At 54.2% G+C, this 25,112-nt stretch overlaps 1 protein-coding gene across 1 annotated transcript in view; it reads left to right on the top strand.

Annotated features, from left to right (window-relative positions):
* The first annotated feature begins 428 nt into the window (after nucleotides 1–428).
* DCHS1 (dachsous cadherin-related 1) overlaps nucleotides 429–25,112 on the top strand; it is a 62,702-nt gene continuing 38,018 nt past the window's right edge. Inside the window, 4 exon segments of the mRNA XM_067466375.1 lie at nucleotides 429–539; nucleotides 2,535–3,282; nucleotides 3,284–3,502; nucleotides 3,504–4,454. Coding sequence (XP_067322476.1) covers nucleotides 2,659–3,282; nucleotides 3,284–3,502; nucleotides 3,504–4,454 — 1,794 coding nt within the window. The 5' untranslated portion in view covers nucleotides 429–539; nucleotides 2,535–2,658.

Raw genomic sequence — 25,112 nt, 5'->3', positions numbered from 1 at the left:
GGTGGCTGGGACGGGCGGCTTGTCTCTCACTCTGGGGGGGGGGGGGACGGGGGAAACAGAGAAAGGAAGGGGTGGAGACCCCAAGGGGGAGCCCTAAGGAACGGGGAGACCCCCCCGGCTGGGTTCGGGGTGGGGGGGGGAGCCTTCTCTTTCGGGGTGGGGTGGGGAGGGGCTGGGAGGGGTGACCCTTGTTTCCCACCCCGGTGAGACGTGGGGAGGGGTCCTCCTCCCCAGGAAAGAGAGTAAGAAACGCAGGGGGGGGGGGTCTCTCTCCTGCCCCCTTCTCTTCTCTTCTCTCCTCCTCTCTTTGCGGGGCTTTGTTGGGCCTCTCTCTCTCCCCCTCCCCTCCCTCTCTCTCTCTCTCTCTCTCTCCGTGGCGGTGGAGAGGTGGGAGGGGGTGTGGGGGGGGGTCTTCTCGGGGGCGCGGCGCCAAAGGAGGCGAGGCCGCGCGGGTCGGGTTTCCTTCCTCCCTTCCTCCGGCGCCTCGGCTCCTTCTCTCCTCGTTCTCTCCTCTCGCCGGCGCTCTCTTCGGGATGGACGTAAGTGCCCCCCTCCCTCCCCTCTCTTTGCCCCCCCTCCCTCCCCAATCCCCCCCCCACTCAGTCCTCCCCACCCGCCACCTCAGAGTGTTGAGACAAGACAAGACCCCCCCCCCCCTCTTTTGCCCTCCCCTCCCTTGGCCCCTTCCCGGGAGGAGGAGGAGGAGGGGTCTCCGAGGGAGAGGGAGGGGGGTCGCGAAGGAAGCCCCTCCCCCAGTTACCCCCCCCTCCACTCCCCCTCCCCTCCCCACAAATTGGAAGCATCTGTGTCCCCTTCCCTTCCCGTCGAGGGAGAGGAGAGGGGAGGAGGGGGACCCCCACCCCACTCCACTGAAGACCTCTTTTGGTGGGGAGGGGGCTCCAGGCACACACACCTCCCACCCCCCCAAATATCTTCTCCCCTCCACGGCAAAGTCGGAGCCCGTCGTTCCTTTCCAAGTAGGAGCTCTGGAATTGGGGGGGGGGGGGGAGGGAGAGGGAGGGAAGGGGGTGAGTGAGGGGGGGGGGTCGTGGCTCCGGGCAAGCAGGAGGGAGGGCGCCCCCAACTCACACCCCAACTCACACCCCCAACCCGCCGCTCTTTGTGAGCGCCCTTCCCTCCCTCCCTTTTCTCGTCCCCTCCCTCTCTCCCCCCTCCCAGCTGCGGAAAAGAGGGGCGGGGGTCGCGGGGAGGGTGGGGAGGGGGAAAGGGAAGGGAAGGGAAGAGGGGGGGGGGAATCAAGGAGCGGCGGGGACGGAGCCAAGGCGCCTGAGACAAAGGCAGAGAAGGAGAGAAAAAGGAGGGAAGGAGGGAGAGGGAGGGAGGGAAGGAAAAGGGGGGGGAGCAGATCAGACAAAAGAGGGACGGGGCCAGATATCCCCCCCCCCCCATTCCCATCTTCTTCTTCCTCGAAAGGTCCTCTCTCCTTCCTCGGCTTCCCTTTCCCCTTCCTTCCTTCACCCTCAGGGCTTCCAAGGCATTCGAATTGAGGGGGAGGGGGGAGGGGGGGAGGGGACCCCCCCCCCAATCCCACCCCCCACCCATTCCCACACCCCCACCCTTACAAACACACACTGCTTTGATGAAGTCAGCAGATGGAACACCCCCCCCCCCCGAGAATGAAAGAAGGAGGGGGTCTTTAGGGGGGAGCTGAAAGGGGAGGGGGGTTTCTTTTTTTGGGGGGGGGAGGTGGGTTGGGGTCTCTCTTGGACATCCCAGGAAAGCGGCAGAGTCCACCATGAGGACCCCTTCCTTCTTTCCTTCCTTCCTTCCTTCCTTCACCCTCTGGGCTTCCAAGGCATTCGGGAATTGGGGGAGGGGTGAGGGGACCCCCACTCATTACCACCATTCCCCGCAAGGGGACCCCCACCCACTCCCACCCCCCACTCCACCCCATACAAACACACACTGCTTTGATGAAGTCAGCAGATGGAACACCCCCCCCCCCGCGAGTGAAAGGGGGGAGCTGAAAGAGGAGGGGGCTTCTCTTATTGGGGAGAGGGTGGGTTGGGGTCTCTCTTGGACTCCCAGGAAAGCGGCAGAGTCCACCCCATGAGGAGCCTTTCCTTGCCTGCTCTGCTAGTCCCTTGGGGGGGGGGAATCTTTAGGAGGGAGCCTGAAAGGGGAGGTGGCTTCTTTTTCGGGGGTTGGGGGGTGGGTTGGGGTCTCTCTTGGACTCCACCCCTGAGGAGCCTTTCCTGTCTGCTCTGCTGTCCCTTGGGGGGGGGGGAACGGGGAACTCTCCCCCTTGATTTCATCCCCCACAGAGAAGGAGGGGGGGAGGGGCGGGGCTTCCCTCCCCATGGGGGGACTTTGGGGTGCTCCCCCCTCCTGATCCGCTCCAGGCGGGGACCCCCCCCTAGCTCACCTCCCCCCCCCCACAAAGAGGGTGGTTCCAGAGCCAGAAGGGTGGGCCGGGCCTGCCCTCTCATCTCTCTCTCTCTCTCTCTCCCCCCCCCCCCCCCCCGCCGCCTGCCCCCTAACTGGCCTTCTTCTCTCCCTCGCATTCCTTGCAGGATTTCCAGGCGCTCAGCGGAGGACGTCAGCAGAGTCCGCTGCCATAACAGCCGTGACCAGGGCAGGAGCATCGCCAGGGCAGGCACCACCCCCCCCCAGGAGGGGCAGGGGCAGGGCAGTCCCATGGGGCGGGGGCAGACCCCCAGGGCCCGGGCCCTGCTGCGGGCCCCCTGCTTGCCCCTCCTGCCCCTGCTCCTCCTCCTCCTCCTCCTGCACCCCCCAGGAGCCCCCGCACAGGGCCCGGCCGCCCTCGGAACGCTAGACCTGCAGATCGATGAGGAGCAGCCGGCGGGGACGGTCATCGGGGACATCAGCGCAGGGCTGCCCCCTGGGACGGCCAGCTACATGTACTTCATCTCGGCCCAGGAGGGCAGCGGGGTGGCCACCGACCTGGACATCGACGAGAACACGGGCATCATCAAGACGGCCCGGGTTCTGGACCGCGAGAGCCGCCCCCACTACAGCTTCATTGCCGTCACCCCCGAGGGGGCCACCGTGGAGGTGCGGGTGCAAGTGCTGGACATCAACGACCACGCCCCCGCCTTCCCCCGTCCCCGGGCCACCGTGCGGGTCCCTGAGAACACCCCACCGGGTAGCCACTTCCCCTTGGAGCCGGCCTTTGACGCGGACGGCGGGGCGCTGGGCACCCAGGGATATCTGCTCAAAGGCGAGGGAGCCGGCAAGGCGTTCCGGATGGAGACCCGGCGCGGCCCCGAGGGTGCTCTACAGCCAGAGCTGGTGGTGGCGGGGGGCCTTGGACCGGGAGACCCGGGCACGCTACTCACTCCACCTGGAAGCCTTCGATGGTGGGTCCCCCCCTCGCAGCTCCCAGATGGCGCTGGAGGTGCAGGTGGAGGACGTCAACGATAACGCCCCAGCTTTCAACCAAAGCCGCTACCAGGCCCTGATCCCGGAAAACCTGCAGCCTGGGAGCAGCGTCCTGCGGGTCTTTGCCTCCGACGCGGACGAGGGGGGAGAACGGCGCCGTGGTGTTCGAGATCAACCGCAGGCAGAGCGACCCCGAGCGGTACTTCGCCATCGACGCCGCCACAGGGGTCATCCGGCTCAATCGGGGTCTGGACTATGAGCTGCGGAAGGTGCACGAGCTGGTGGTGCAAGCGCGGGACCGGGCCCTGCACCCGGAGGTCTCCACAGCCTTCGTCACCATCCAGGTGCGGGACTACAATGACAACCAGCCCACCATGACCATCATCTTCCTCAGCGAGGACGGCTCCCCGCGCGTCTCGGAGGGGGCCCAGCCGGGGCAGTTCGTGGCCCGCATCTCCGTCTCAGACCCGGACTACGGGGAGTATGCCAACGTCAACGTATCGCTGGAGGGTGGTGAGGGCAAGTTTGCGCTCACGACCAAGGACAGCATCATCTACCTGATCTGCGTGGACCAGATGCTGGACCGGGAGGAGCGGGACGCCTATGCGCTAAGAGTCACGGCCACCGATGCTGGGACGCCCCCCCTGCGGGCCGAGTCGGCCTTTGTGCTTCGAGTGACCGATGTCAATGACAACCCGCCTTTGTTCGACACCCAGGAGTACGAGCAGAGCGTCCCCGAGGTGGTCTACCCTGGGAGCTTTGTGCTGCAGGTGACAGCGCGCGACAAGGACCAGGGCCCCAACGGGGAGGTCCGCTACAGCCTCCTGCACACCCAGGAAACCCACTCACATTGGTTCACCATAGACGCCGCCACCGGCATCATCACGACTGCCTCGGCCCTGGACTACGAGGTGGACCCCCATCCCCAGCTGACGGTGCTGGCTACGGACCGGGGGACGCCCCCACTCTCCTCCACAGCCCTGGTCCGGGTGGCCCTGCAGGACGTCAATGACAACGAGCCCCTCTTCGAGAGCAGCTTCTACAACGTCTCCCTCAAGGAGGACACCCTCCCCGGCACCTGCTTCCTCCAGGTGAGTGAGTGGGTGTACTCAGTGGGTCAGAGAGGAACATCTCCTCACCATGCTGGTCTGTGGGGGGAGCCCTGTGGCAGATGCCTCCGAGGCAGGCACAGAGCCAGGGTCTGAGGTACAAATCGGGTCCAGATGGCTGGGGGTGGAGGCGGGGGAGGCCGAGGGGCAGGGGGTGGCAGACGGCCAGAGCAGGGGATCAGAAAAGGCAGCCAATTCGGGGGTGTCAGTTGTCTGCCCAGGCGGTGCGATAAGCCAAGTGTCTCTCCGTAAGCCAATTAGCTGGTTTGCCTGATGAGAACCACGAGCCCCATTCAGGCTCCCGGGCCGGCTGAGGCGCCCGAGCGGGCAGGAAGGGCCGCCTCTCCCCCTTGGGCCCTCTTCCCCGGCCTTTCTTTGGCTTCTGGGGTTTTGTTTCAGTGTCACAATGGCTACTTTAAGGCCGGTCACAAAGGGTCCGGAGGTCTTTGACAGTCGTGATTTCTGGTGTCGGCTTTGTGCTTCGTTCTTCGGTTGCCTGGAGACTGGCCCGGTTGCCCCTCGCAAGATGCAGAAGGGGCTGCGGATGCGGGCTGGCATGCATCCCTCGGGCAGGAAGGGAGGGAGAGTGGGGGGGGGGGAAGGGGGCTGGCAGAGGCCTGGCGCCACAGATGCCGTTGCCAGGGCTGCCCTGCGCCGGCGCGAGCACGGGCACCGAGGGGAATCTGGGTTCGGGGAACGGACTTGGCAAGCCGGGATCAGGAGGCCACAAAAAATGTGGTGCCAGCCCCCTTCCTTCCTTCCCCTCTTCTTTGGGGCTGACTCAGAGGAACTCATTCCGCAACAAAGGAGTTCTGCCTCTTGGAGGAGCCACGCCCGTCCTTTGTTGCTCTGAAGCTCAGGAACAGCCCGAATTCGGCTCCCCAAGACCTGCTCCAGGGGTTCCTCTACCTTGGCGTTGCTGGCTTCCTGTGGCAGGAATCGGGTCCCGGTCAAGAGTGCCCTCAACCCACTGCTTTCCTCCCCTACTTTCTCCTCCTTCTCCTTCTCCTTCTCCTCTTCCTTGGGTTGCTCCAACAGCCTCACGCCTGGCCCCACAGCATCCCAGAAGTGGGGGTGTGATTTGGCCCTCAGCTGTCAAGGGAGCCATTCCAATCCCTCTTTGTCTCTTGGAGGGAGGGGGCCCCACTACGCCGTGTGTGCGGGATCCTATAGTGCGGAGAAGGCAAACACTCCTTCCATGTCTTGTCGAAGGCTTTCATGGCTGGAATCACTAGGTTCTTGTGGGGTTTTTTGGGCTATAGGGCCATGTTCTAGAGCAGTGGTTCTCAACCTGGGGTCCCCAGATGTTTCTGGCCTACAACTCCCAGAAATCCCAGCCAGTTTAGGATTTCTGGGAGTTGAAGGCTAAAAACATCTGGGGACCCCAGGTTGAGAACCACTGTTCTAGAGGCATTTCTCCTGACGTTTCGCCTGCATCTATGGCAAGCATCCTCAGAGGGATACCATGCAGCTGTGGACAAGTCTACATAGGGACCACCAAACGCAGAAATGCCCAGACACGAATCAAGGAACATGAAAGGCACGGCAGACTCCTTCAACCAGAGAAGTCAGCCATAACAGAGCACCTGAGGAACCAGCCTGGACACAGCATATTATTTGAGAACACAGAAATGCTGGACCACACCAACAACCACCATGTCAGACTACACAGAGGAGCCATTGAAATACACAAGCATGTGGACAACTTCAACAGAAAGGAAGAGACCATGAAAATGAACACAATCTGGCTCCCAGTATTAAAAAAACTCTAAAATTACAACAGCAAAACAGCAGAGAGGAAACAACCAGGCACATCTTAACACCTCTCAACAAAAGATTTTCCCAGGCTCAGCCAGGCCTTCAAATGCTAATGAAGGTGGTCAGTTGAAACCTTCACACCTAGCTCCAGCAGACAAGAGTCCTTTGTCCCACCCTGGTTATTCCACAGATATATAAACCCATTGTCCTAATTCCAACAGACCTCACTCCCTCTGAGGATGCTTGCCATAGATGCAGGCGAAACGTCAGGAGAAATGCCTCTAGAACATGGCCCTATAGCCCGAAAATACCCACATGAACCTACTCCTTCCATGGCTTGAATGAGGGACCAGGCCTGGCTCGACATGTGGAGAAGACCTTGGAGTCCTCCTCATGGGGAGGAAGGAGAAGAGAAGCCAGGAATGTCATGCAGCAGCTTAAAAAGCCAATGGGGTGTTGGCCTACATCAAGGGGAGAAGAGTGCCTAGATCAGTGGTTCTCAACCTGGGGGTCGGGACCCCTGGAGGGGTCGCGAGGGGGTGTCAGAGGGGTCGCCAAAGGCCATCACAGACAGTGTTTTCTGTTGGTCATTCTCTGTTCCTGACCTAATTCTATCGTTGGTGGGCTTCTGAATGCTCTTTGGTTGTAGGTGAACTATAAATCCCAGCAACTACAGCTCCCAAATGTCAAGGTCTATTTTCCTTGAACTTCACCAGTGTTCGCATTTGGGCATATTGAATATTCGTGCCAAGTTTGATCCAGATCCATCATTGTTTGAATCCACAGTGCTCTCTGGGTGTAGGCGAACTACAACTCCCAAACTCAAGGTCAATGCCCACCAAACCGTTCCAGTGTTTTCCGTTGATCATGGGAGTTCTGTGTGCCAAGTTTGGTCCAATTCCATTGTTGTAGAGTTCAGAATGCTCTTTGGTTGTAGGTGAACTATAAATCCCAGCAACCACAGCTCCCAAATGTCAAGATCTATTTTCCTCGAACTTCACCAGTGTTCATATTTGGGCATATTGAATATTCGTGCCAAGTTTCATCCAGATCCATCATTGTTTGAATCCACAGTGCTCTCTGGGTGTAGGCGAACTACAACTCCCAAACTCAAGGTCAATGCCCACCAAAGCATTCCAGTATGTTCCGTTGGTCATGGGAGTTCTGTGTTCCAAGTTTGGTCAATTCCATTGTTGGTAGAGCTCAGAATGCTCTTTGAATGTAGGTGAACTATAAATCCCACTGGCCTAGATCCAGGGAAGTCCTGCTCCCCCTCTGATCTATTCTGCCTTGGTCAGACCAGTTTACTTGGAATGACTCTGTGTCCCATTCTGGGCATCTCTATAGAAGGGAGAGGTGGACTCTAAGCTGGAATATTGTGTCCAGAGGAAGAAGGCAACTCAAAGGATCACGGATCTGGAGAACAGGACCTATGAGGAGTGGCTGAAAGAGCTGGACATGTTTAGTCTGCAGGAGAGGCGGTGGAGATGAGACATGAGGAGGGCCAGGGATCAAGAGGGGAGGGGAAGACCTACTGCCCTGGAGACTAGGACACCATGGAGCCATGGCTTCAAACAACAGGGAAGAAAGGAGGTTCCACCTGAACACGAGGAAGAACTTCCTGACAAGGATGTTGTAGGTTTTTCAGGCTATATGGTCATGTTCTAGAGGCATTCTCTCCTGACGTTTTGCCTGCATCTATGGCAAGCATCCTCAGAGGTTGTGAGGTCTTCCTGACAGTGAGAGAGAGCTGTTCAGCAGTGGAACTCTCTGCCCCGGAGTGTGGTGAAAGCCACTTCTTTGGAGGCTTTGAAGCAGAAACTGGATGGCCATCTGCTATCGGGGTTTTGGTTGCCATTTTCCTGCTTCTTGGCAGAGTGAGGTTGGACGAGATGGCCCATGAGGTCTCTTCATAGAATCCTAGAAGAGTTGGAAGAGACCTGGTGGGCCATCATCCAGTCCAATCCCCTTCTTCCAAGAAGCAGGAAAATTACCTTCAAAGCACCCCCGGCAGAAGGCCATCCAGCCTCCAAAGAAGGAGCCTCGACCACACTCCAGGACAGAGAGTTCCACTGCTGAACAGCTCTCTCTCACCTCATGTTCAGATGGAATCTCCTTTCTTGTAGTTTGAAAACATTGAAACCATCTAAAACATCTCAAGGTATCTCCAACTTATGGCCCTCTAAAACATCTCAAGGTATCTCCAACTTATGGTCATCTAAAACATCTTTAGGTATCTCCAACTTATAGTCATCTAAAACATCTCAAAGTATCTCTAACTTATGGCCATCTAAAACATCTCAAGGTATCTTCAACTTATAGTCATCTAAAACATCTCAAGGTATCTCCAACTTTTAGTCATCTAAAACATCTCAAGGTATCTCCAACTTATGGTCATCTAAAACATCTTTAGGTATCTCCAACTTATGGTCATCTAAAACATCTCAAGGTATCTCCAACTGATAGTCATCTAAAACATCTTAAGGTATCTCCAACTTTTAGTCATCTAAAACATCTCAAGGTATCTCCAACTTATGGTCATCTAAAACATCTTTAGGTATCTCCAACTTATGGTCATCTAAAACATCTCAAGGTATCTCCAACTGATAGTCATCTAAAACATCTTAAGGTATCTCCAACTTTTAGTCATCTAAAACATCTCAAGGTATCTCCAACTTATGGTCATCTAAAACATCTTTAGGTATCTCCAACTTATGGTCATCTAAAACATCTCAAGGTATCTCCAACTGATAGTCATCTAAAACATCTTAAGGTATCTCCAACTTATAGTCATCTAAAACATCTCAAGGTATCTCCAACTTATGGTCATCTAAAACATCTCAAGGTATCTCCAACTTATGGTCATCTAAAACATCTCAAGGTATCTCCAACTGATAGTCATCTAAAACATCTTAAGGTATCTCCAACTTATAGTCATCTAAAACATCTCAAGGTATCTCTGATTTATGTTCATCTAAAACATCTCAAGGTATCTCCAACTTATGGCCATCTAAAACATCTCAAGGTATCTCCAACTTATGGCCCTCTAAAACATCTCAAGGTATCTCTAATTTATGTTCATCTAAAACATCTCAAGGTATCTCTAATTTGTGTTCATCTAAAACATCTCAAGGTATCTCCAACTTAAGGCCATCTCATAGAATCCTAGAATCCTAGAGTTGGAAGAGACCAACCCCTTTCTGTCAAGAAGCAGGACAATTGCCTTCAAAGTCTGAGTTGCTTCCGTTGTGGGGCTCCAAGAAGGAGCCCAAGGGTATCCTCTGCAGCCAACCAGAGAAGGGCCAAGGTGCTTCAGGTGTAGGTGACGGTGACACTCACCCCGAAGCTTTTCTGACTCCACTGGGAGTGGGGGAGGACTGCCTGGGCTTAGCTCCTTCTTGGAGTCATGCGCTCCGAGCCAGACGTGTCTGGAAGAGCCTCGACCGTCTGTCTCCTGGCTCCAGACTTGGACACTTTGCTGTTTGGTGGCCTCCTTGGCTCTCCCTAAATGTGGGTCCTCAGGAGGCCCAATGGAAAGGGTCTCCCCGCCCCACTCCTCTCTCTCTCTCTCTCTCTATCCCTTCCTTCCTTTCCTGAAGACATGGCTGGGGTCATCCCTCTCTGGTTTCCTCCCCGTTGTCCCCCCTTTTTGGCTCCTCTTGCTTCGAGGATCTGCCTCGCGCCTTCCTTTGTCTCCTTGCTCAGGAGGGGCTTCTCCTTCTCCTCCTCCTTCTCCTGCTCTTGCTGTCCTTTTAGGGAGCAGAACCAGAACCATTTTCCCTGCTGCAGCTCTTCTCCTCCTTGAGAGGTTCCTTCTGCTCCTGTCTCTCTCCCTCTTTCTCTCCCATGTCAGGAGAGGGACTTTTCTGGCTGAGCAAACCCCACATTTCCCCTCCAGCAGCTGTGCGGCTGCAGCTGGCCTCGGCCCAGGGAAGGAAGGCAGGCGGGCGGGCGGCTATGGAAAGAAGAAGGAGGAGGAGGCAGAGCAGAGCGAGTGGAGGGATGAAAGGATGGAGGGCTAGAAGGATGTGGCGTGGATGGGCCAGATCTGTGCATAGCGTCTTTACCTAAAATATGAAAAAAGGACCAATTACCAGCTTTCATGGCCAGAATTATTGTGACGTTGTGTGGTTTCCGGGCTGTATGGCCTTGTTCTAGCAGCATTTTCTCCTGACGTTTCATCTGCATGTTTTTCCTTTTTCTACTGACATAAGAAAAGAAGCCCTTTGTATTGTTTTTAATGTCCCTGGCAAGCCTGAGCTCGTTTTGTGCTTTAGCCTTGCGGATCTTTTCCCTACAGGTGTTGGCTATTTGTTTGAATTCTTCTTTGGTGATTTCTCCCTTTTTCCACTTCTTGTGCATGTCTCTTTTGTGTCTTAGCACAGTTAGAAGTTCTTTGGACATCCATTCTGGCTTCTTTGCACTTGTCCTATTTTTTTCTCTTTGTTGGCACGGTTTGCAGTTGCGCCTTGAGTATTTCACTCTTGAGAAATTCCCATCCATCTGTAACTTCCTTGTCTTATGTACCACATTTGTATGCTGCCTTTCTCAGTCAGAGGAGACTCAAAGCGGTTCACAGTCTGCAGCGACTCAATGCCATAACATACCTCAAAATACAGTTAAAACAATTATAAAAACAATTCAACATTTATATAAATAAAAAATGTAATGTTCGTTTGTAGGATTAACATAACATAACGAATTAACACCAAATTTGGACAAAATACATGTATCAGGCCAACAAGTGACTCATAAAAATGACTGAAAAACACAACAGAAGGGACTTAAAAGCCAATAATAATAATAAACACATTACAACGCATGTGCGAAACCATATATATACACATACACACTAGGCCATCCAGTCCGTCCCATCTTCATGCGAGCAAGGAAAGTCCTGTCCAAGCAAGGTCTTCTTCATGTTGTCAAAGGCTTTCATGGCTGGAATCACTGGGTTGCTCTGAGTTTTCCAGGGTGTATGGCCTTGTCCCAGAAGCATTCTCTCCTGATGTTTTGCCTGCATCTATGGCAGGCATCCTCAGAGGTTGTCTGATCTAGATGCAGGCAAAACATCAGGAGAGAATGCTTCTGGAACATGGACATACAGCGCAGAAACCAAACAACACCCTACCCTTCAGGGAGTTTCCACAATGCATATGTCTTCTTCCATCTGTGTTTAGAATCCCAAAGTGTTTGGGGGTAGCACAGAATTAGAGGATCCGAGAGGAAGGGCCCTCAAAGGCCATCCAGTCCATCCCATGTTCCTCCAAGTCCAAGCAATGCCTTCTTTATGTTGTCAAAGGCTTTCAGGACCAGAATCAACGGGTTGCTGTGAGTTTTCTGGGCTGTATGGCCTTGTCCCAGAAGCATTCTCTCCTGATGTTTCGCTTGAATCTATGACAGGCATTCCCAGAGGTTGTGAGGTGAGGATGCCTGCCCTAGATGCAGTCAAAACGTCAGGAGAGAATGCTTCTGGTACAGGGTGTATGACCTTGTCCCAGGAGCATGCTCTCCTGACATTTCATCTGCATCTATGGCAAGCATTCTCAGAGGTTGTGAGGTGAGGATGCCTGCCCAAGATGCAGGCAAAACATCAGGAGAAAATGCTTCTGGTACAGGGTGTATGACCTTGTCACAGAAGCATTCTTTCCTGACGTTTCACCTGCACCTATGGCAGGCATCCCCAAAAGTTGTGAGGTGAGCATGCCTGACCCAGAAGCATTCATAGAATCATAGAATCATAGAATCAAAGAGTTGGAAGAGACCTCATGGGCCATCCAGTCCAACCCCATTCTGCCAAGAAGCAAGAATATTGCATTCAAATCACCCCTGACAAATGGCCATCCAGCCTCTGCTTAAAAGCTTCCAAAGAAGGAGCCTCCACCACACTCCGGGGCAGAGAGTTCCACTGCTGAACGGCTCTCACAGTCAGGAAGTTCTTCCTCATGTTTAGATGGAATCTCCTCTCTTGTAGTTTGAAGCCATTGTTCCCTTGTGTCCTAGTCTCCAAGGAAGCAGAAAACAAGCTTGCTCCCTCCTCCCTGTGGCTTCCTCTCACATATTTATATATGGCTATCATATCTCCTCTCAGTCTTCTCTTCTTCAGGCTAAACATGCCCAGTTCCCTAAGCCGCTCCTCATAGGGCTTGTTCTCCAGACCCTTGATCATTTTAGTCGCCCTCCTCTGGACACATTCCAGCTTAGAGTCAATATCTCTCTTGAATTGTGGTGCCCAGAATTGGACACAATATTCCAGGTAAAGTGGTCTAACCAAGGCAGAATAGAGCATGGGGAGCATGACTTCCTTAGATCTAGAGACTATGCTCCTCTTGATGCAGGCCAAAATCCCATTGGCTTTTTTTGCCGCCACATCACATTCCTGGCTCATGTTCACCTTCCTCTCCACGAGGACTCTAAGATCTTTTTCACACGTACTTCTCTCGAGCCAGGCATTGTCCCCCATTCTGTCTCTTTGCATTTCATTTTTTCTGCCAAAGTGGAGTATCTTGCATTTGTCACTGTTGAACTTCATTGTGTTAGTTTTGGCCATTCATCTCTCTCTGAAACATTCTCTCCTGATGTTTCACCTGCACATATGGCAGGCACCTTCAGAGGTTGTGAGGTGAGCATGCCTGCCCTAGATGCAGGCGAAACGTCAGGAGAGAATGCTTCTGGTACAAGGTGTATGACCTTGACCCAGAAGCATTCTCTCCTGACGTTTCGCCTGCATCTAGGACAGGCATCCCCAGAGGTTGTGAGGTGAGGATGCCTGCCCTAGATGCAGGCGAAACGTCAGGAGAGAATGCTTCTGGGACAAGGCCATACAGCCCAGAAAACTCACAGCAACCCATATGTTGACTGGGTTGTTGTAGGTTTTTTCAGGCTATATGGCCATGTTCTAGAGGCATTCTCTCCTGACGTTCCGCCTGCATCTATGGCAAGCATCCTCAGAGGTAGTGAGGTCTGTTGGAAGTAGGAAAATGGGTTTATATATCTGTGGAATGACCAGGGTGGGACAAAGGACTCTTGTCTGTTGGAGCTAGGTGTGAATGGGTTGTTGTAGGTTTTTTCGGGCTATATGGCCATGTTCCGGAAGCATTCTCTCCTGAGGTTTCGCCTGCATCGATGGCAAGCATCCTCAGAGGTAGTGAGGCCCGTTGGAACTAGGAAAATTGGGTTTATATATCTGTGGAATGATGACTAGGGTGGGACAAAGGACTCTTGTCTGCTGGAGCTAGGTGTTAATGTTTCAACTGACCCCCTTGATTAGCATTTGATGGCCTGGCAGTGCCTGGAGCAATCTTTTGTTGCCTGGAGCAATCATATGTTGACTGTTTTATTTCGGGAAGGGATGCTTTGGGGGGAGTGGGCGTGGTTTGGACCGCAGCTGCCTTTGTGCGTGTGTTGGGGGGTTTGTTTGGAGCCAGTTTCCAATGGGAAACCGTCCAGAGGAGGAAGCCGTGTGTGTGTGTGGATGTGTGTGCCGATGTGTCTGCACGCATGCATGTGCTCTTTCTGGAAAAGAACAGTTGCTTTGGAGTGTTGCTCTGTTTTTGTTTTTGTTGCTGGCTTGGTGTAACCTGTAGTTTTGGGCTAAAAATGCTCTTGCCGCTCTGAGGCCGGAGCTGGGCCAAAACAAGGGGGGGGGGGGGGCTGGCCAAGGGCAGGGAGGCGGCAATGGAGGTTTCCTGGCGAGAGAGCCAGCTGTGCCCGGCCAGGCTGGGCAGGGCTTCCGGGTGGGCCCACGCTCCCCTTGAAGGGCCAAGAGGGGCAGGCTCAGGGAAGCCAAACCGGCACCCCATCCAGAGCAATGGCGGGGCATTATGGGGTGGGGAAGCCAAAACGGCACCCCATCCAGAGCAATGGTGGGGCATTACGGGGTGGGGAAGCCAAAACGGTCCCCCATCCAGAGCAATGGTGGGGCATTATGGGGTGGGGAAGCCAAAACGGCACCCCATCCAGAGCAATGGCGGGGCATTATGGGGTGGGGAAGCCAAAACGGCACCCCATCCAGAGCAATGGTGGGGCATTATGGGGTGGGGAAGCCAAAACGGCACCCCATCCAAAGCAATGGCGGGGCATTACGGGGTGGGGAAGCCAAAACAGCACCCCATCCAAAGCAATGGTGGGGCATTACGGGGTGGGGAAGCCAAAACAGCACCCCATCCAAAGCAATGGCGGGGCATTACGGGGTGGGGAAGCCAAAACAGCACCCCATCCAGAGCAATGGTGGGGTATTGTGGGGTGGGGAAGCCAAAACGGCACCCCATCCAAAGCAATGGCGGGGCATTATGGGGTGGGGAAGCCAAAACAGCACCCCATCCAAAGCAATGGTGGGGCATTACGGGGTGGGGAAGCCAAAACAGCACCCCATCCAAAGCAATGGCGGGGCATTACGGGGTGGGGAAGCCAAAACAGCACCCCATCCAGAGCAATGGTGGGGTATTGTGGGGTGGGGAAGCCAAAACGGCACCCCATCCAAAGCAATGGCGGGGCATTACGGGGTGGGGAAGCCAAAACAGCACCCCATCCAAAGCAATGGCGGGGCATTACGGGGTGGGGAAGCCAAAACGGCACCCCATCCAGAGCAATGGTGGGGTATTGTGGGGTGGGGAACCCAAAACGGCACCCCATCCAAAGCAATGGCGGGGCATTACGGGGTGGGGAAGCCAAAACAGCACCCCATCCAAAGCAATGGCGGGGCATTACGGGGTGGGGAAGCCAAAACAGCACCCCATCCAGAGCAATGGTGGGGCATTATGGGGTGGGGAAGCCAAAACGGCACCCCATCCAAAGCAATGGCGGGGCATTACGGGGTGGGGAAGCCAAAACAGCACCCCATCCAAAGCAATGGCGGGGCATTACGGGGTGGGGAAGCCAAAACAGCACCCCATCCAGAGCAATGGTGGGGTATTGTGGGGTGGGGAAGCCAAAACGGCACCCCATCCAGAGCAATGGCGGGGCATTATGGGGTGGGGAAGCCAAAACGGCACCCCATCCAGAGCAATGGTGGGGCATTATGGGGTGGGGAAGCCAAAACGGCACCCCATCCAGAGCAATGGTGGGGCATTATGGGGTGGGGAAGCCAAACCGGCACCCCATCCAGAGCAATGGTGGGGTATTGTGGGGTGGGGAAGCCAAAACGGCACCCCATCCAGAGCAATGGCGGGGCATTATGGGGTGGGGAAGCCAAAACGGCACCCCATCCAGAGCAATGGTGGGGCATTATGGGGTGGGGAAGCCAAAACGGCACCCCATCCAGAGCAATGGCGGGGCATTGTGGGGTGGGGAAGCCAAAACGGCAACCCATCCAGAGCAATGGCGGGGCATTATGGGGTGGGGAAGCCAAAACGGCACCCCATCCAGAGCAATGGCGGGGCATTATGGGGTGGGGAAGCCAAAACGGCACCCCATCCAGAGCAATGGTGGGGCATTATGGGGTGGGGAAGCCAAAACGGCACCCCATCCAGAGCAATGGCGGGGCATTATGGGGTGGGGAAGCCAAAACGGCACCCCATCCAGAGCAATGGTGGGGCATTATGGGGTGGGGAAGCCAAAACGGCACCCCATCCAGAGCAATGGTGGGGCATTATGGGGTGGGGAAGCCAAAACGGCACCCCATCCAGAGCAATGGTGGGGCATTACGGGGTGGGGAAGCCAAAACGGCACCCCATCCAGAGCAATGGTGGGGCATTATGGGGTGGGGAAGCCAAAACGGCACCCCATCCAGAGCAATGGTGGGGTATTATGGGGTGGGGAAGCCAAAACGGCACCCCATCCAGAGCAATGGTGGGGCATTACGGGGTGGGGAAGCCAAAACGGCACCCCATCCAGAGCAATGGTGGGGCATTATGGGGTGGGGAAGCCAAAACGGCACCCCATCCAGAGCAATGGTGGGGCATTATGGGGTGGGGAAGCCAAAACGGCACCCCATCCAGAGCAATGGTGGGGCATTATGGGGTGGGGAAGCCAAAACGGCACCCCATCCAGAGCAATGGTGGGGCATTATGGGGTGGGGAAGCCAAAACGGCACCCCATCCAGAGCAATGGTGGGGCATTATGGGGTGGGGAAGCCAAAACGGCACCCCATCCAGAGCAATGGTGGGGTATTATGGGGTGGGGAAGCCAAAACGGCACCCCATCCAGAGCAATGGTGGGGCATTATGGGGTGGGGAAGCCAAAACGGCACCCCATCCAGAGCAATGGTGGGGTATTATGGGGTGGGGAAGCCAAAACGGCACCCCATCCAGAGCAATGGTGGGGTATTATGGGGTGGGGAAGCCAAAACGGCACCCCATCCAGAGCAATGGTGGGGTATTATGGGGTGGGGAAGCCAAAACGGCACCCCATCCAGAGCAATGGTGGGGTATTATGGGGTGGGGAAGCCAAAACGGCACCCATCCAGAGCAATGGTGGGGCATTACGGGGTGGGGAAGCCAAAACGGCACCCCATCCAGAGCAATGGTGGGGCATTATGGGGTGGGGAAGCCAAAACGGCACCCCATCCAGAGCAATGGTGGGGCATTATGGGGTGGGGAAGCCAAAACGGCACCCCATCCAGAGCAATGGTGGGGTATTATGGGGTGGGGAAGCCAAAACGGCACCCCATCCAGAGCAATGGTGGGGCATTATGGGGTGGGGAAGCCAAAACGGCACCCCATCCAGAGCAATGGTGGGGCATTATGGGGTGGGGAAGCCAAAAACGGCACCCCATCCAGAGCAATGGTGGGGCATTATGGGGTGGGGAAGCCAAAACGGCACCCCATCCAGAGCAATGGTGGGGCATTATGGGGTGGGGAAGCCAAAACGGCACCCCATCCAGAGCAATGGTGGGGCATTATGGGGTGGGGAAGCCAAAACGGCACCCCATCCAGAGCAATGGTGGGGCATTATGGGGTGGGGAAGCCAAAACGGCACCCCATCCAGAGCAATGGTGGGGCATTATGGGGTGGGGAAGCCAAAACGGCACCCCATCCAGAGCAATGGTGGGGCATTATGGGGTGGGGAAGCCAAAACGGCACCCCATCCAGAGCAATGGTGGGGTATTATGGGGTGGGGAAGCCAAAACGGCACCCCATCCAGAGCAATGGTGGGGCATTATGGGGTGGGGAAGCCAAAACGGCACCCCATCCAGAGCAATGGTGGGGTATTATGGGGTGGGGAAGCCAAAACGGCACCCCATCCAGAGCAATGGTGGGGTATTATGGGGTGGGGAAGCCAAAACGGCACCCCATCCAGAGCAATGGTGGGGTATTATGGGGTGGGGAAGCCAAAACGGCACCCCATCCAGAGCAATGGTGGGGTATTATGGGGTGGGGAAGCCAAAACGGCACCCATCCAGAGCAATGGTGGGGCATTACGGGGTGGGGAAGCCAAAACGGCACCCCATCCAGAGCAATGGTGGGGCATTATGGGGTGGGGAAGCCAAAACGGCACCCCATCCAGAGCAATGGTGGGGCATTATGGGGTGGGGAAGCCAAAACGGCACCCCATCCAGAGCAATGGTGGGGCATTATGGGGTGGGGAAGCCAAAACGGCACCCCATCCAGAGCAATGGTGGGGCATTATGGGGTGGGGAAGCCAAAACGGCACCCCATCCAGAGCAATGGTGGGGTATTATGGGGTGGGGAAGCCAAAACGGCACCCCATCCAGAGCAATGGTGGGGCATTATGGGGTGGGGAAGCCAAAACGGCACCCCATCCAGAGCAATGGTGGGGCATTATGGGGTGGGGAAGCCAAAACGGCACCCCATCCAGAGCAATGGTGGGGTATTATGGGGTGGGGAAGCCAAAACGGCACCCCATCCAGAGCAATGGTGGGGCATTATGGGGTGGGGAAGCCAAAACGGCACCCCATCCAGAGCAATGGTGGGGTATTATGGGGTGGGGAACCCAAAACGGCACCCCATCCAGAGCAATGGTGGGGCATTATGGGGTGGGGAAGCCAAAACGGCACCCCATCCAGAGCAATGGTGGGGCATTATGGGGTGGGGAAGCCAAAACGGCACCCCATCCAGAGCAATGGTGGGGTATTATGGGGTGGGGAAGCCAAAACGGCACCCATCCAGAGCAATGGTGGGGTATTATGGGGTGGGGAAGCCAAAACGGCACCCCATCCAGAGCAATGGTGGGGCATTGTGGGGTGGGGAAGCCAAAACGGCACCCCATCCAGAGCAATGGTGGGGCATTATGGGGTGGGGAAGCCAAAACGGCACCCCATCCAGAGCAATGGTGGGGTATTATGGGGTGGGGAAGCCAAAACGGCACCCATCCAGAGCAATGGTGGGGTATTATGGGGTGGGGAAGCCAAAACGGCACCCATCCAGAGCAATGGTGGGGCATTGTGGGGTGGGGAAGCCAAAACGGCACCCCATCCAGAGCAATGGTGGGGCATTGTGGGGTGGGGAAGCCAAAACGGCACCCCATCCAGAGCAATGGTGGGGTATTATGGGGTGGGGAAGCCAAAACGGCACCCCATCCAGAGCAATGGTGGGGCATTGTGGGGTGGGGAAGCCAAAACGGCACCCCATCCAGAGCAATGGTGGGGTATTATGGGGTGGGGAAGCCAAAACGGCACCCCATCCAGAGCAATGGTGGGGCATTGTGGGGTGGGGGTGGGGGTCCCCTCCCAGATGCTTGGGTGTGCTTCTCCCATTCGTGCCTGAAGCTCTCCAGAGCAGCTGCTGGGCTCTCCAATCTATTTAGAACGTGCTGCTAAAAACGGAGGAGATGCTTGTCCTTTGCAATGATGACATATCGAAGCCCTTTACACACAGAGAGGGGACCCCACGGAAGAAGGAGAGGAGGGGGCATTGCTTCTCCAGTCACCCCACTTTCTTATATATATACTAGCTTGGGGACCCGGTGATGCCCGTGGGTCATGGAGGCTCTGTGTGCCAAGTTTGGTCCTGATCCGTCATTGGTGGAGGTTGTCGTGGTCTTAGGAAGTGAGTGAAGGTGCTTCAAGTCACATCATCCATGGTCCATCCTCACCCAAACTGCACCAGGACATAAGTAGATCATGGGGGCTCTGTGTGCCAAGTTTGGTCCTGATCCGTCATTGGTGGAGGTTGCAGTGGTCTTAGGAAGTGAATGAAGGTGCTTCAAATCCCATCATCCATGGTCCATCCTCCCCCAAACTGCACCAGGACATAAGTAGATCATGGGGGCTCTGTGTGCCAAGTTTGGTCCTGATCTGTCATTGGTGGAGGTTGTCGTGGTCTTAGGAAGTGAGTGAAGGTGCTTCAAGTCACATCATCCATGGTCCATCCTCCCCCAAACTGCACCAGGACATAAGTAGATCATGGGGGCTCTGTGTGCCAAGTTTGGTCCTGATCGGTCATTGGTGGAGGTTGCAGTGGTCTTAGGAAGTGAGTGAAGGTACTTCAAGTCCCATCATCCATGGTCCATCCACCCCCAAACTGCACCAGGACATAAGTGGGTCGTGGGGGCTCTGTGTGCCAAGTGTGGTCCATCATTGGTGGGGGCCACAGTGGTCCCAGCAAGTGAGTGAAGGTACTTCAAGTCCCATCATCCATGGTCTATCCTCCTTCAAACCGTATCAGGACATAAAGTTGGTCATGGGGGTTCTGTGCGCCAAATTTGGCTCAGGGCCATCATGCATGGGGGGGGGGGGTCACAGTGGTCTCTGGAAATCAGTTAAGGTACTACAAATCCCGCCAACCATGATCTGTCCTCCCTAAAACCACACCAGGATGTAAAGTGGGTGATTGGGGGGGGGGGGGTCTGTGTCCCAAGTTTGAACCAGGTCCGTCATTTGTGGCGGTCGCAGGAGCCTCTGGGAGCTGAAGCGATTGAAAGTACTTCAAATCCCATCATCTGTGGTCCATCCTCCCCCAAACTTCACCAGGAGATAAGGTGGTCATGGGAGTGATGTGTTCCAAGTTTGGTCCAGGTCCGTCATTCGTGGGGGTTGCATCGGGAAAATAATGAGAAAGTATTGGTTTCTAATCTATGTCATGTCTTGATGCTTGTGGATATTCAGTATTTCTTGTTGTTTCTTTGTCTGTGTTGATGTGGAGAGTGTCTGGTTGGCCCACTCTGGAACATGCAACAGGGGTCCCTTCCAAATCTAGGATACTATATCTCTCTCTGTGTGTGAATCACATATATCTATCTCTATCTATGGCTGGATGGCTCTTTGTCAGGAGGGCTTTGATTATGTTTTCTTGCCCAGGTGAAGGGACTTGGACTGGGTGGCCTTCAGTATGGGGGTTCTGTGTGGGAAGTTTGCCCCATTTCTGCCGTTGGTGGGGTTCAGCATGCTCTTTGATTGTAGGTGAACTATAAATCCCAGTAACTACAACTCCCAATTGTCAAGGCCTATTTCCCCCAAACTCCATCTGTATTCCTATTTGGGCATATGGAATATTTGTGCCAAGTTTGGTCCAGATCCATCATTGTTTGAGTCCAAAGTGCTCTCTGGATGTAGGTGAACTACAACTCCCAAACTCAAGGTCAATGTCCACCAAACCCTTCTAGTCTTTTCTGTTGGTCATAGGAGTCCTTGTGTGCCACCTTTGGTTCAATTCCATCATTGGTAGAGTTCAGAATGCTCTTTGATTGTAGGTGAACTATAAATCCCAGTAACTACAACTCCCAATTGTCAAGGCCTATTTCCCCCAAACTCCATCTGTATTCATATTTGGGCATATGGAATATTCGTGCCAAGTTTGGTCCAGATCGATCATTGTTTGAGTCCAAGGTGCTCTCTGGATGTAGGTGAACTACAACTCCCAAACCCAAGGTCAGTGCTCACCAAACCCTTCTGGTGTTTTCTGTTGGTCATGAGAGTCCTGTATGCAAGGGCAGCTCAACCCATTACGCAAAGTAAGCCTTTGCAGTAGAGTTGGTTTTGCCCAGGGGTGCTCTTGGGGGAAAATAGACCTTGACATAGGCGAGTTGTAGTTACTGGGATGTAAGCCAATGGGATGTTGGCCTGCATCAAGAGGAGCCTAGTGTCCAGATCTAGGGAAGTCCTGCTCCCCATGCTCTATTCCGCTTTGGTTAGACCACGTTACCTGGAATATTGTGTCCAATTCTGGGCACCACAATTCAAGAGAGATATTGACTCTAAGCTGGAATGCGTCCAGAGGAGGGCAACTCAAAGGATCAAGGGTCTGGAGAACAAGCCCTATGAGGAGTGGCTTAGGGAACTGGGCATGTTTAGCCTGAAGAAGAGAAGGCTGAGAGGAGATATGATGAGAGCCATGTATAAATATGTGAGAGGAAGCCACAGGGAGGAGGAGGAGGGAGCAAGCTTCCTTTCTGCTTCCCTGGAGACTAGGACACAATGGAACAATGGCTTCAAACTACAAGAGAGGAGATTCCATCTGAACATGAGGAGGAACTTCCTGACTGTGAGAGCCGTTCAGCAGTGGAACTCTCTGCCCCGAAGCGTGGAGGAGGCTCCTTCTTTGGAGGCTTTGAAGCAGAAGCTGGATGGCCATCTGTCAGGGGTGATTTGAATGCAACATTCCTGCTTCTTGGCAGAATGGGGTTGGATTGGATGATGGCCCAGGAGGTCTCTTCCAACTCTTTGATTCTATGATTCTATGATTCTAAGAGAGGAGATTCCATCTGAACATGAGGAAGAACTTCCTGACTGTGAGAGCCGTTCAGCAGTGGAACTCTCTGCCCCGGAGGGAGTGTGGTGGAGGCTCCTTCTTTGGAAGCTTTGAAGCAGAGGCTTCTAATCTTTTAACTGTGCTAAAAAACAAAAGAGACATGCACAAGAAGTGGATAAAGAGAGAAATCACCAAAGAAAAAGGGAGAAATCACCACATGCACAACGGAGGACCTTCTCGCAGCCACACCAGAGGCACTCCAAGGCACTGCAACCTCCACCAATGATGGATCAGGACCAAGGGGCCAACTTTTGCAAAAAGGACATTTTGTATCCTGCCAAGTTTGCAAACTTTGCTTGTGTTTTTGAGCGCATTACAACGGTACCCTTGGTTCGCTTCTGATATGATAAACCAATCAAAAAAATCAGGAGTAAAGCTTATCAAACTGCAAAAATGTTGTTTCTTCGGGAGGGAGGGACATCATCCTGCAGCAGGACATTTGGCCATGTCTTGTCAAAGGCTTCATGGCCGGAATCAGAGGGTTGTTGTAGGTTTTTTTGGGCTATATGGCCATGTTCGAGAGGCATTTCTCCTGACGTTTCGCCTGCATCTATGGCAAGCCTCCTCAGAGGTATTGAGGTCTGTTGGAAGTAGGAAAAAGGGTTTATATATCTGTGGAATGTCCAGGGTGGGACAAAGGACTCTTGTCTGCTGGAGCTAGGGGTGAATGTTTCAACTGACCACCTTTGATTAGCATTTGATGGCCTGACAGTGCCTGGAGCAAACTTTTGTTGAGAGGTGATGAGATGTCCTTGTTTGTTTCCTCTCTGTTGTTGTGCTGTTGTAATTTTAGAGGTTTTTAATACTGGTAGCCAGATTTTGTTCATTTTCATGGTTTCCTCCTTTCTGTTGAATCACCTCTCAACAAAAGTTTGCTCTAGGCACTGCCAGGCCATTATATGCTAATCAAAGGTGGTCAGTTGAAACATTCCCACCTAACTCCAGCAGACAAGAGTCCTTTGTCTCACCCTGGTCATTCCACAGATATATAAACCCTTTTTCCTAGTTCTAACAGACCTCACGACCTCTGAGGATGCTTGCCACAGATGCAGGCGAAACGTCAGGAGAGAATGCCTCTAGACCATGGCCAGGCCACTATATGGTAATCAAGGTGGTCAGTTGAAACATTCACCCCTAGCTCCAGCAGACAAGAGTCCTTTGTCCCACCCTAGCCATTCCACAGATATATAAACCCTTTTTCCTAGTTCTAACAGACCTCACGACCTCTGAGGATGCTTGCCACAGATGCAGGCGAAACGTCAGGAGAGAATGCCTCTAGACCATGGCCAGGCCATTATATGATAATCAAGGTGGTCAGTTGAAACATTCACTCCTAGCTCCAGCAGACAAGAGTCCTTTGTCCCACCCTGGTCATTCCACAGATATATAAACCCTTTTTCCTAGTTTTAACAGACCTCACTACCTCTGAGGATGCTTGCCATAGATGCAGGCGAAACGTCAGGAGAGAATGCCTCTCGAACATGGCCATATAGCCCATGAAAACCTACAACAACCCTCTGATTCCGGCCATGAAAGCCTTTGACAAGACATGGCCAAATGTCCTGCTGCAGGATGATGTCCCTCCCTCCCGAAGAAACAACATTTTTGCAGTTTGATAAGCTTTACTCCTGATTTTTTTGATTGGTTTATCATATCAGAAGCGAACCAAGGGTACCGTTGTAATGCGCTCAAAAACACAAGTTTGCAAACTTGGCAGGATACGAAATGTCCTTTTTTTGCAAAAGTTGGCCCCTTGGAGTGCCTCTGGTGTGGCCGTGAGAAGGTCCTCCGTTGTGCATGTGGTGATTTCTCCCTTTTTCTTTGGTGATTTCTCCCTTTATCCACTTCTTGTGCATGTCTCTTTTGTGTTTTAACACAGTTAGAAGTTCTACCTCTGAGGATGCTTGCCATAGATGCAGGCAAAACGTCAGGAGAAAATGCCTGTAGAGCATGGCCATATAGCTTGGAAAAACCTACAACAACCCATCTGGCCATGGTTTCCCAATGACCCAATCTCATCATCACAGATATATATAGAGAGAGAGAAGGAGCAAGCAAGGGCTTGGCCTGGCCTGCCGAGCTTCTGACCCGGAGGCGTCCGTCGGAGGTCCCTGAGGTCCCTGCGGCCACGCGCCTGGAGACGTTGTGGGGTGGGAAGAGATGGGACTTGGAGGGGCGCGTGCGCGTGGAGTGGCTGGCCACAGTGGCGCCGCTCCGGCCGGCCGCGGCCTCCCCTCCTTCCCTTCCCTTCCCATCCTTCTTTGCCGGGAGGGAGGGGGGGAGGGGGGCGGAGGGGCCAGGAGATGATGGGAGCCAGATGTGGAGGCTCCGCACCACGGCCCCCTCCCGCCTTCCCTCCTCCAGTCTGCCTCCAAACCTCCAGAGAAGGAAGGAAGGAAGGAAGGAGATTGGGCTGCAGGGCTGTATCCTAGCTGCATTTTCTCAGGCGAAACGTCAGGAGAGAATGCTGCAAGGGCACGGCCATTCAGAACAACCACACCACAACACCCCAGTGATTCCAGCCGTGAAAGCCTTCAAGGCATTCCAGACTCAGAGCAACCCTCAGTGTCAAACAGGCCTGGGCTTTGGACTTCAACTCCCACCATCCCTAACAGCGGGATGCTGTGTGTTTGCAGGGAAGTGTCCTAGCTGCATTCTCAGAGGCGAAACGTCAGGAGAGAATGCTGCAAGGGCACGGCCATTCAGAACAACCACACCACAACACCCCAGTGATTCCAGCCGCGAAAGCCTTCAAGGCATTCCAGACTCAGAGCAACCCTCAGTGTCAAACAGGCCTGGGCTTTGGACTTCAACTCCCACCATTCCTAACAGCCTCGGGCCCTTTTCGCTTAAGCAGCCGCGACGGGAAAGGAAAGGCCCCCAAGGCTGCTAGGAAAGGTGGGAGTTGCCAAGTCCACATAGAATTAGAATTTATCATATGAGGAGCGAACCGAGGATACAGTTCTAATGTATTTTTAAGAAAACACAGTTTATCACCTCTCAACAAAAGATTGCTCCAGGCACTGCCAGGCAATCAAATGCTTTTCTTTCTTTTTTTTTGTCGTGTCAGGAGCAACTTCAGAAACTGCAAGTCGCTCCTGTTGTGAGAGAATTGGCCGTCTGCAAGGACGTTGCCCAGAGGACGCCCAGATGATTTGATGCTAATCAAATGCTAATCAAGGTGGTCAGTTGAAACATTCCCATCTAGCTCCAGCAGACAAGAGCCCTTTGTCCC

The sequence above is a fragment of the Anolis sagrei genome, chromosome 3 (genome assembly GCF_037176765.1).
Source record: "Anolis sagrei isolate rAnoSag1 chromosome 3, rAnoSag1.mat, whole genome shotgun sequence".
Classification (NCBI taxonomy): domain Eukaryota; kingdom Metazoa; phylum Chordata; class Lepidosauria; order Squamata; family Dactyloidae; genus Anolis; species Anolis sagrei.
Note: the sequence above shows the minus strand (reverse complement) of the source record. Positions and strands in the feature narration are given on the sequence as shown.